The sequence below is a fragment of the Eulemur rufifrons genome, chromosome 18, assembly GCF_041146395.1.
Source record: "Eulemur rufifrons isolate Redbay chromosome 18, OSU_ERuf_1, whole genome shotgun sequence".
NCBI lineage: Eukaryota > Metazoa > Chordata > Mammalia > Primates > Lemuridae > Eulemur > Eulemur rufifrons.
This window is the reverse complement of record NC_091000.1, coordinates 33,988,958-34,001,449: the sequence shown is the minus strand read 5'-3', so window position 1 is coordinate 34,001,449 and position 12,492 is coordinate 33,988,958. Positions and strand designations below refer to the sequence as shown.

Below are 12,492 nucleotides of genomic sequence, written 5' to 3'. Positions count from 1 at the left end.
CAGGGTCGGCAGGCAGGGGAAAGGGGCATCGCAGTCCACACGCCCATCTGTGCTTTAGGACGTCCGTAAGAATGGCGTTTGCAATTCAGGACTGACCTGTAAGTCTGTACCTGTGAATAGAGATACAAATACACAAAGAACCAATCATATGAGTTTTTCATTTTGCTATAGTAAGCCACAAATTGTTTTTTGACATCAATTATAGTAACAATAACAATAAAACACCAATAATAAAAACACCAGTAAAAATAATCCAGTGTTATCAGATCATATGCTCTGATCTGAGCTTTGGTTACTTTTCCTGAAATGGCCTTAAATTTTGCTCAGCGCATCTCGGAGCGCTGACGTGCCCGCCTCCCCGCCCTGTGCCCTGGTCACTCCCCGGAACTTTGAACATGGTGCTTAAGGGCGGGCTCGAGTTTAAACAGTGAAGGACCCTAGGAGGCCTTTCAGCAGACGATGCCACATAATCGGGTGTGTGATTCGGAAGGATCACTGGGCAGGCTCTATGGAAGGATCACCGGGCAGGCTCTATGGAAGGATCACCGGGCAGGCTCTATGGAAGGATCACCGGGCAGGCTCTATGGAAGGATCACCAGGCAGGCTCTATGGAAGACGGAGGAACTTCCAGCGAGGCTCACGGCCCTGAGCGGGTGCTCCGAGGAGCCCCGGGTTTCCAGCGGAGTGTCTTCGTAAGCCACCGACCACCGTGGAGGGCAGCACGGCATGGGGAGGCCCCTTCATTCCAACCAGGGTAGTTCTTCTCTTTCTTTTTTAACATGTTGAAGTCCATGTGAGTTATTTTTTTTTAATTAAAATTAAAGAATCATTAAATTTGAAGTGGTGAATTAGTATAGGCGGGTTGAGTAGTTATAAGTCCACTACAACTATAATGATGACACGCAGTAATACAATGGTAACAACAGCTACCATTCACTGAGTCCTTACTGTATGCTGGTGACTGCTTTAAATGCTTTATGTGATGTATTTTTCACAGTAACTCATGAGATGGGCACTTTTATAATTCCTATTTAACAAATCAGGCAGCTGATGTACAAAACGGTTAAGTAACTTGTCTAAGGTCACACAGAGAGTAGGCAGGGATTCAAACTCTGTAATTCAGAAGTGTCACCAAGACAGCCTGAAGTGAGAAGAGAAAGTCCTAGTGAACATAGATAGGATTTCATGAGCAATTGAATATAGAGGGTTGTGGGGAGAAGGGGCGTAAATCAACCATGACCCTGAGGCTTCTGGTTCAGACAGTTGGTGGTAGCTTTAAAATTGGGAAGATTGGAGACTTCGAGGGGGCTGTTTGTGGGGTGGGGACGTTACATTTGATTTGTGAACGTGGAGAGTTTGAGGTATCACAGACATTCAGCGAACTGGTGGGTGTGTGGGTCTGAAACCCAGAAGAGAGAAAGGGGCTTTGGAGCCCCCAGAGCGCTGGCAGCCCCTGTGCATCCTTGGGTCGCCAGACTGTGTGGACACCAGTTGCTCCTCCTCTGTCCCCTACTTCCCTGGGCTTCAGCCAACCGGCCCCGTGGCTCACTGCACATTGAACTGTGTCCCTGCCTTTCCCTGGGCCAGTCCTTTGCTCGGGGCACCTGTACACCTGTCCTCTCCACGTTTCAAATCCAAAACGTTCCTTGAGGCTTACCTCCGATGCTTGCTTGCTTAGTAAAGGCTTCCTCATCCCCCAGCTCAGAAGGGATCACTTCCTTCTTTAATGTCACACCGTATCAATGCCACATAATTTCTCTTAATCATTTCAGTTCCCCACCTTTATCCCACCATAAGGGCTTGGAGGGAATGGACTATGTTTTGTCTTTTTATATGTTGCTTTAAAAATCTTTGTGGAATGGAATTAAATAACTATCTGGGAACACATTTTAAATCCCAGAACCTTTCTTTTTTTTTCTTTTTGAGGGCCTTTCTCCTCAACCTGCTTGTCTCTGAGTATCTGCTACCTCCACCCTCTCCTCCACTGGGGCGCACTTCCCCTCCGGGCTCCTGCAGAGCGGAATTCAGCCTCCAGAGCTCGCCTTTCCTTCTGCCCCCGAACACGTGTGCCTACTTACTTTTGAGAGTTTTGAAATTAAGTAATATTGAAAACCAGACAAGAGCTATCGAGAGCAGCAGCAATACAGGGAAGTTAGAACTTTCTAGAATCTTACACCAGTCTTAACAATCCTGGCTTTTGGCCCGTGTTTACCCTGATGTAATTCAGCACTCTCCCATCCTTGCCACCTTTTTAGAAAAAGTTGACCGGAGGGTGGGATCAGAGCTGACGAGTGTTTCTCTTGTCTCAAGTGGGCTCTTTGCAGTGAGAGGCCTTCCTCACTTGGTGGTGACATTCTGCCCCCGCGGGAAGCTCTTTACGCACTTGTATGTAATTAAGAGTTGATTGTGTTTATTCTCTGAATTTTCTAGTCCTACTTTTTTTTTCAAAGAGGGAGCTAATCAAGTAGATGGTGGATGATAACACCACTATCACCATTTTATTTCATCTTATTTTTTTTTTAGTGCTTATTTCAGACCAGGCTTTATGCTTCTTGATATATATATATATATATCTGGATATATATATATGTATGTATGTGTATATATATATATCTTGAGTTCATATAACAACCTGGAAAGTAGGCGTTTCTATCTCCATTTTATAGATCGAGACACCAAGGCTCAGAAGTGTTCAGCAGGTTGGCTAGGAGGCTCTCAGGCCTTACTGAGTTAGGACTGGGACCCGGGTTTGTGTGGCTACAGAGCTGGTGCCCTGCTCCTCGCTGCCCTCCATTTCCCCACCTCTTCTGTTCTTGCTTTGTTCATGCTCTCAGGCCCTGTGTCACACAATCTGTATTTCCTCATTTGGGACCAGCCCAAGTATAACAGAAAGTTGGTTCTTGATTTCAAAGTAATTGAAATTTTTAAAAGATAATTTTCATTGACTTCAGTAACTTTTAAAATAATGATGTTAACTTTGAAACACTAAATAAATAATTCTAGAGTTAAAAGCAATACCGTCGTTTAAAACAATAGGAAGAAAGGGATACCTTTGATTTTGTGTGTTTTTGAACTCAACTTGATTGTTTTAAGTCCATAAGGCATTTTCCCTTTTATCTGAGTATATCTGGTTTTCTGTAAGTATGTGAATTTATGTTACACATGTACCAACTGACCTAAACGTCTTGGTACTTGATCCAGATTTATTCTAACCTTGGAGGCTTTCTGTTTTCTAAAACGGCTGCCTTGTGCCCAAAAAGCTACCACAACCTCAGGCAGGAGGTACATTGAACTAAGGGCACGAAGATGGATGAGTGACTGAAGTTCCCTGAGCCCTACTGGACAGATTTGTATTCTTAAAACAAGATGCTTTTACATTTAATGATGCTGTAAAGGTTTTGATTTAAGGCAGCCTAACCAACTTCATTGGAGAATGACGTGAGCTGTATGGAGAAGAGTATTTAGGATCTGGATGCCAAGAAAGCCCAGAATCCTTACTTGGGATTCTGCCCCTCGGTTGAGCTGTTTCCACCTTTCACAAAACCATCTACTGTTTCCTTGAAAATCCTCAGAGTTCTTTTTCTTAATTAGGGTGGGGGGTGGGGAGTTCGAAAGTTAGAATACTGAGGACCGGGCAAAAATGATTGTATGTGTGAATCTTTTGTAAACCAGTTACTTAGGAGCCGATAGGAGTCTTGTATGAACATCATTACTATGGGTTCCTGTCTACATACAATATGTTACATGCACATGTAAGCTATGTGTGTTGTAGGTGTATTTTAGTTGATCCATAATCATGCCTTCATTCATTTCTTCCAACATGTATTCAATTTCAGCTTTGTAGCAGGCAGTATGCTGTTTGTACCACCTCTGCTTTCTCCATTAGCTTATAGGCTAATTCTCCTTAGTGCCCAGTAGAGTACCATGGTGCGTGTGGATGGAGGCTCATTTGCTCATTTTGTGCAGAAGTTTTAAATGAATATTTTTGAATGTTCAAATCATATTCCATTTACTTTAAACTATTATTTCTCTCCATTTTGTGGAAATGTTTGTTTATTTTTTCCTTTGAAGTATCTTATGTTACAGTGCTTGCTACCACCTAGCTAGACAGAACTTTCTCTAAGTTTTTACAAGGAGAAATAATAATTATACTCTATTTTAAAATTGTTAGAAATTTGCAGTTCCTCCTAAGCTTTTAATTTACCTGGTTTCCAATTTTTTGTACAAATGCTTGAGTATGTACGCATTTTGGCAACCCATATTGATAGAATAGATTGTGGGTTTTTGAACTTGGGGATGGGGTGGTGACTGGATTACATTTTTTATTGAAATAATCCATAGATGTTTATTTTCTTCAAAAAGGGTATGTATAAGATGCTGGCAGCTTCTTATTCTTGTTTTGGAAAATTAAGCTATTTATGAACATAGCCTCATCTTCATCTATTAAAATTAATTTGCCAAAAAACAGTAATGTGAAAGGTTTATTACTTCTGAGAGGAACTTCTCTTACAGAGGCTGAATTTTATCTTCACATTTCCCCACCACTGAGGCAGTCTGCAGGGCACTTCCCCCTGTATTTCCCGCTCCAGGCTTTCTGGGCGTAGGTAATATTCCAATTCCTGGCCCCCTTGTGGTTGGGTGTGATCATTGCGCCAGATCTGAGCAATGAATGGTGAGTTGTCCCTTCTGAGCTAGAGGGTTTGATTGCTTAAGTCAGATTCTACAGAACAGAATTCCTTGCCTGTCTGCATTTGCCTAATTTATTCATCTTTACAAAAAACAATTTTTAGCTTTGTTGGTTTTTCTCTGTTGCTTATCTTTTTTTCTTCGTCATTGATTTCCACTCATTATTATTTCATTACTTCTATTTATTTTGGGTTTAGTTTCTCTCATTTCTGACTTAAGATAGAATCTTAGATCATCAACTTTAAATCTTTCTTCTTTTCTAATATAAGTTTATAAAGCTAATTTTTTTTTTGCTAAGTACTGCTTTAGCTGTATCTCATGAGTTTAGTAAGTTGAATTTTCATTATCATTTAATTTGAAATATTAATTTTCTTTGTGATATTTTTCTTTGACCCATATATTATTTAGAAGTATGTTGTTTAATTTTAAAATACATGGGCTGTTCTAGATATCTTTTTGTTATTGATTTATAATTTAATTCCACTATGATCAGAAAACATTATGCATGATTTCAGTTCTTTCAAAATTTGAAACTTGTTTTGTAGCTCAGGATATATTCTGGCTCAGTGAATGTTCCATGTGCACTGGAAAAGAACATACATTTTGTGCAGTTGTGTTAACTTATATGTTAATTAAGTCAAAATGTTTCATAATATTCACATCCTCTATATCCTTACTAATCTTCCAGTGATCTTTAGTTTCTGAGATAAGAGATGATTTTGAATTCATCTTTTTTTTCTTTTAGTTTTGTCAATTTTTGTTTGATGTGCTTTGAAGCTCTGCTATTAGATGCATAGATATTTAGGATTGTTGTGTCTCAATTTGATGGATATGAAATGACTTTTTTATCTTTGGTGATATTTCCCATCTTGAAGTCTTCTTTATCTAATATTAATGTAGACAAAGCTTCCTTATACTTACTGTTTGTGTGTATATATGTATGTGTGTGTATATATATATTTCCATCCTTTAATCTTTAACCGGCCTGTACCTTTATGTTTAAAATGTATCTTAGCACTCACTTGAGTCTTGTTTTTTTAATCCAGTCTACCACCTTTGACTTTTAATTGGAGTATTTAAACCATTTACATTTAATGTAATTACTGATATATAGTACTTGAGTTTATACCTTTTATTTTGATATTTTCTTTTTGTTGTCTCTTATTTATTCACTTGTTTTTCCTTTTCTGTCTTGTTTGGGTTATTTGTTAGTATTCCATTTTATACCTCTGTCTCTTGAGCTACCTTTTTTATTATTCTAGTGGTCATGTCATGGTAGTGTTTCTCAAATATTAGTGTACATCAGAATTATGGTTATATAAAACACAGATTTCTATCCCAAAGTTTCTGAGTTACTAGGTTTGGAGTACGGACTGCGAACTTAAATTTCCGGTATTCTTAGGTATTGCCAATGCTAGAGGATCATTACTGCATTGCAGGATATACATTCAGCCCTCTATATCCATGGATTCAACCAACCATGGATCAAAAATGTTCAAAGAAAAAAATAACAATACAACAATAAAAAATAATATTAAAAAACTGAATATAGTGTAACAACTATTTACAAAGTATTTACATTGTAGTAGGTATTATAAGTAATCTAGAGATGATTTAAAGTATACAGAAGGATGTGCACATAGGTTTTATGCAAATAAGAGACCATTTTATACCAGGGATTTGAGCATCTCAGGATTTTGGTATCCATGGCAGATCCTGGAACCAAACTCCCGAGGATACCAAGGGATGACTGCTCTTTACTTATCATAATCTACCTTGAATTTCTGTCATTTCAAGTATAATGTAAGGGACTTGCAGTAATAGAGTTTCATTTATTTCTCATCCTGTTCTTAGTGTTATGCTGACCGATATTTTGTATGTACATATTTTATAAACCCCATAGTATATTTGTATTTACTTTAAACAGTTATTTGACTTTTAAAGAATTTAAAAAAAGAAAGAAAATTTCTTTAAAATTTTTCCATATATTTACCATATGCGATTCTCTCCTTTTCAGTATATCCAAATTTCTATTTGGTTTAATTTCCTTTCACCCTGAAGAACTTCCTTTTTCATTTGTTATAATGTGATTCTGCTAGCCATAAATTATCTTAGCTTTAGTTTATCCAAAATGTCTTCACCTTCATTTTGAAAAATATCTTCAAATTTTTCAACCTAGAATTCTAGGTTGACAGTCTTTAAAGATGTTACACATTGTAGTCTTCTTTGCTTAAAAAAAAAATCATTTATTATGCTTTTTGTCCCCCTTTATGTGATGTATTTGTTTGTTTGTTTGTTTTGCCCTGGCTGCTTTTAAGAAATTTCTCTTTATATTTGTTTTTCAGTACTTAAACTGTGTGGTACCATAGTGGTTTTCATTTCATTTATCTTTTGGGGGATTTGCTGAGTTTTCTAGATTTGTGGGGTTTTTTTAAAAATCAAATTTGGAAATTTTCATTTTTTCCCCTGCCTTATTCTCTCTCTTTCTTCCCCTTTTGAGACTGCAGTGACACACATATTAAATTGCAAATGCTGTCCCCACAGGCATTGATGCCTTACTCATTTATTTTGAAATTTTTGTCTCTTCGTGCTTCAGTTTGGATGATTTCTATTTAATTTAACTTTATTGCTCCATTCTTGTTCAGTATCCAATATATTGTTAATTCTAACCAATAAATATTTTATATACTGTACTTTTCAAATTTCTCATCAAATTTTCATTTGCTTTTATTCCTATGTTTGCTTTGCTTTTATAGTTTACAAATCTCTCTTGATAAGTCCACATTTCTTCACTCTTTCTAGTCATCTTTTCTTGTATATTCTAACATATCAGTTGAAAAATCCTCATTCTGCTAATTCTAACCTGTGAGTCATTTGTGAGCATGTTTCTACTGACTTATCCTCCTGTTGTCTTTGGTTCTTCTTTTGTTTTTTTATATTTCTAATAGTTTATTGTATTCTGGACATGATGGGGACTCTGGGTTCTATTTCTCTGAAGACTATTGAGTTTTATTCTAAATTACCAACAGATTGTCTTGAACTTGTTGAGCCTTTGCCTTATGCTTTTTTTTTTTTTTTTTTAAGTATAGGTCTATTTTGCTTTTGCCTTTAATCCTAGACTTAAATGGCTTAATCGTGGGGTATAGTGTTTCTTGCTAGGGCATGGGCCTTCTGGAATTGCAGTGGAAAGCCTGAGGTATTTATTGAGTCCTCCTAATTCAGTGGGATTCCAGCTCTGTCCCCTGTGGTAGGCAGCAGCTGACATATCTGCTCAGAGTTTTTAGCCTTAAGTCATTATTTTACCCTGGGACCCTTTGGAGTCTCATGCTTAGTTCAGCGGTCAGCCAAAAATTTGAGGAGAATTAATATGTAGATTTTATCTCTCCTTCCCTGCCCCACCCAGACACCCTCCTTTCCAGAATTTTCTCCGTCAATTCTAGCTGTTCTGGCAGTCCTCAAGTCTGTTCTCTGCCTTTTTGGGTCAGTAAGACTGAGGCTTTCTGCTTGGTGTCTAGCACCCCTGCTCTCCGTGGAGTCCAAGGCCTTCAGGGAAAAGCCATTCAAACATGAATCTCGTCTAGACTGATTCTCTTTTCTTCAAGAGTCCATTTTCACCCAGCTTCTGCCTACTATTGGTCACTCCCCGGTGCCCTCAAATCTTTCTGTGTGCCCCCACTCCTTTGGTGGACAGTTTATAATTGTCTGTGAGGGGTTTATCTGACTTAAGCTATTCTGCCATACTAGAACTAGAATTTTCCTCACAGTGGACATGAAACGTGAATGAGAAATAAAGCTTTGTTATTTCTGTGGCTGTATTTTCTAACTAATAAATAGCTACTAATTTGCATAGGGGCCATCTCTGAGAACTTTCCAGTGGACGGTTAATTGTGTCCCCTACTTCCATTCCACCTACCTATTACATAATCTTCAGATTAATGTTTCTAAAACACAGCTCTGGAACTCATATTGTCTCAGCAAGAATCTGCATTGACATCCTGTCACCTGCTGAGTAAAATCTGAGTTCCTTAGCTTGTCATTCAAGGCTTCCACTGTCTGGTCCCCAGCATTCTGGTTGTCTGGTTGAGCATTATAATAGAAATCATTTACCCCAGAAAGCCTAAGTTGCAATGTATTCTGCATTTGCTTTCTTAACACTAGGAGAACACAGTGTTGAAATGGATCTGACCAGAAGTTTTTCACATCTTCTAGATGCATTCTCTTGTTTTTGTTGTCATGATGGTTTTAATACGGATTAAGGGATGAGAGGCACACATTACATATTTGTACAGGTACAATTAAAATCTTTAATGTTTCCATAATTAAAAATATAAATGATGACGTTGTCTGAAAACTATTATGACGTGTCACCAGCAGTACATTACAGCTCTCCTATCCTGTTTGTGGAAGGTGAAACATTGTACCAGGAAGGAAATCATTTTCCAGTTGTTACAGTAACATGGATTTTATTTTTTTCTTTTCTTTTTTTGGAGATATAATTTATTTTCCTTTTTTTTTTAATTGACACTTAGTAATTATACATACCTGTGGGATACATAGTGATGTGATACACATAATGTATAGGATTTATACGGTATTTATTTTTAAAAACTCCTTATAGAACAATTCTAGCTTTCAGAAGTCTTGACTTTTGAGTACCTGGAGAAGAGAATCTTCCAGTGTGTATGCAAGAGAGTGGCTATTTCTTATGCATTTTTGTATGCTGACAATCTAAAAGTCTTAGTTACATTTATTATGAATTCATAAAAGTGAAAAAAACTTTAGACTATATCAGACCAACCCCAGATGCAAATGTTTTGTGGGCTAGCACACATTGGAGGTTCCCTATAAGTACTTGTTGAATTAAAACAAAATTGTATTTAGCTATTTCTTTGGACTTCACAGTTTATTCAGTTCAATGTGTGTTACAGATGACATCTGTGGTTCTGTATTCAGTCTCACACCATGCAAAAGGCACACAGTGGTCACTGCCAGTGGAGATACTGGCTGGTAGAATGTTCACTCAAAGAATATTCCTCGGCTTCTCGTTTCCAAAGAGCACTTTCACTGTCCTGTTAGACCACCAGTAAATTACATGGCAAATTGGTGTTTAGAAAACCCTCTGGCCTTGTGGCACAGCAATATTATCAGACTTCCTGGATTCTGCTTCCAAAAGGTGACTACCTTTTTGGGAAGTCACTTTACCAGTTCCAGCATGAGTTTCTTGTGAACAACAGCAATAATAATAATTTTCTCCCTTGTATTTTAGGATTGTTATGGGACTTAAATAAGATACTACCCTAATATGGCCTTAAAATTTTATTTTAAAAGTGGAAACTTCTCTACAATATTGTATAGCATCATGAAATGTTATATTAATCAGCTACCATCTTTACTGTGGATATTGATTGCCATTGTGTAATTATCTACACCTACCTGTATTCATTAAGAGCATTCAATTTTTTTAAAAAAGGCATTGGATTATTATGATGGTGGAGTTTCATGTCTTCACTTTGATAGATTTGCGTATTCTATTACCATTGTATTATTGCTATTATTATTACTAAGATTGACTATAATGTTACAGAGAATGTGCTCTAGATTAAGTTATTTCAATTACATTAAGCAGTACACATTATTTTTATAGAGTATTTGCTGTAAGTTGCTTAGGAATTCTCAGCCACATGGACATGGTGGTACTGGGATGGAGGGGGTGCCTTGGAGCCCGTTCCCTACGCTACAGTTATCAGGGACTCCCACTCCTCTTTGCGTATTTTCAGTGACCTGTGACTCAGTCCTGACTTCTCTCTCCAGTCTATGCTCACCCGCCACATGACCTCACCCAGTCTCGTGGCTTAAAATAACTTCCGTAACCTGATTACATCTCCAGCCCAGCCCTCTTCCTAACTCCGGGTCTGTGGCTCTAACTGCCAACACCTCCACTTGGATGCCTGTCAGTCTTCCCCGACTTAGCGTGTCCAGGACTGAGCTGGGGTGATTCCCCAAGAACCTTCCCCTTTTTAATTAATGGTAGTTCCATTTTTCTATGTGTTTAGCCCAAGAATTTTAGTGCCTCCTTAACTCCCCTTTTCCTCTGGTCTGCCAGCAAATCCTAGCACCTCCACCTTCAGAATACAAGTAGAGTCTGACCGCTTCTCACCACTGTCACTGCTGCTACGCTGACCCAGCCACTCGCATCTCTCCCCCAGGGGGTAATAATTGCCTCCCAGCCCTGGTCTCCCTGCTGCTGTCCTTGGTCCACTGCAGTGAGTTTTCAACACAGCAGCCAGAGGGATGCTGTGAAAAGTAAATCACATCAAGTGACTTCTCTGCTCGAAGCCCTCTAGGCTGGTGGCTTCCCATCTCAGAGTAAAGGCCAAAGAACCCTACGAGATCTGGCTCACATCGGTTCTTTGTCCTCATCTGTTCTCTCTCTACTCATTCTTTCTGCTCATTCACTCTGGTATCCTTGCTGTTCTTAAAACAGGCCAAGTGTCCGCCCTCACCCTTGCCCCTCCCCCATTTGCTTTTTCCTCTACCTCGCATATTTTCTGCCTCCAGTGTCCACACAGTGACACCGAAGGATCTTTAGACTTTATTTAAAATCACCTTCTCATGAGGCCCAACCTGTGTGCTCTAAAATTTCAACACCCTGTCCCGCCTCCATCGTATTATGTACCCCTTCCCTTCCTTTTTCTCCCTGGCACTTCATTACCGTCTAACATTTTGTATATTTTTCCTGATAGCCTTATCCGTCTCCCCCAAATTGAATGAAAGTTAACAAGAGCAGAGGCTTTTGTCTGTCTTGGCCGTTGCTGCATCTCTGGTGCTTCTAGTAGTTCCTGGTACCTAGTGGATGTTCAGTAACTATTTTTGAATAAATAATGGAGCTAGGCTACAATTTCATACGTTGCCAGTAAATGCCACTCTCTTAGCCAATGCTGTGCCCACATCTGAATTTTTTTTTAGTTCCAGGTTGGTTTACAGAATGAAATAGTTAAGCATTTCCAGTTGTATAATTTGAAAGTCTTCCTAGTGAAGTCGCATGTGCAAATGGTGGACAGGCATTGAGCAGCTGCAGTGGAGCCTTTGTTTAGATGGTGCTGTTGTGATACCTGAACCCATGCAGATACCAAAAAATTTAAACAGTGGGGAAATGTGCCTCTACTTATATGAGAATCTGTTTGGCAAATAAATATAGTGTTAACCTATGTAACCTAAAGTCTCAGCTGCATTAAGCTGACCATCTCCTTGTCTATATTATCCATAAGTCATGTTTCCCTTCTACTTTTTTGAAAAAGAGATGTCACAGCAAGAAAGAGGAAGTTTTACATGTTGATTATACATATTAGTATTTTATTCTAGTATAATGGTTTTTTTTAACAATTGTTTTTTGTTATTTTAATCAGGGCAACACAACTATTTATGTGCTGGAAGAAATGATTGCATCATTGATAAGATTCGAAGAAAGAACTGTCCTGCCTGCAGACTTCAGAAATGTCTTCAAGCTGGCATGAATTTAGGAGGTAAGTTTTGTGTTTGTAGTTTAATTAAAATTTTAGTATGTAGTATAACACCACTAGGATCTATGAACTCCCAGAATTGAAGACGAAGCTAACATGGAGCAGAGGTTTCTAAAAACCTAATGAGCCCTATTTTCATGCTAAAAAATTTGAGGGGAAAAATATTTCTTAGCTGGAGTTAAAAAGAGGTATGTTCTGTGGCTATAGTCCTAGTGAATTTTTCAATCCTGAGTTTGCTGAGTTTTAAGACCTGGGTACTTAACCAAAACCGAAATAGAAATGAATG

The 12,492-nt window shown here is 38.4% G+C and overlaps 1 protein-coding gene across 4 annotated transcripts in view; it reads left to right on the top strand.

The window, feature by feature from the left end:
• The window catches only part of NR3C2 (nuclear receptor subfamily 3 group C member 2), a 317,980-nt gene that overhangs the window by 211,336 nt on the left and 94,152 nt on the right, over window positions 1-12,492 (top strand). For all 4 annotated transcript variants that reach the window (XM_069493155.1, XM_069493154.1, XM_069493151.1 and 1 more), the window contains exon 4: window positions 12,093-12,209. In XM_069493155.1, coding sequence (XP_069349256.1) covers window positions 12,093-12,209 — 117 coding nt within the window. The remainder of the gene's footprint in view (window positions 1-12,092; window positions 12,210-12,492) is intronic.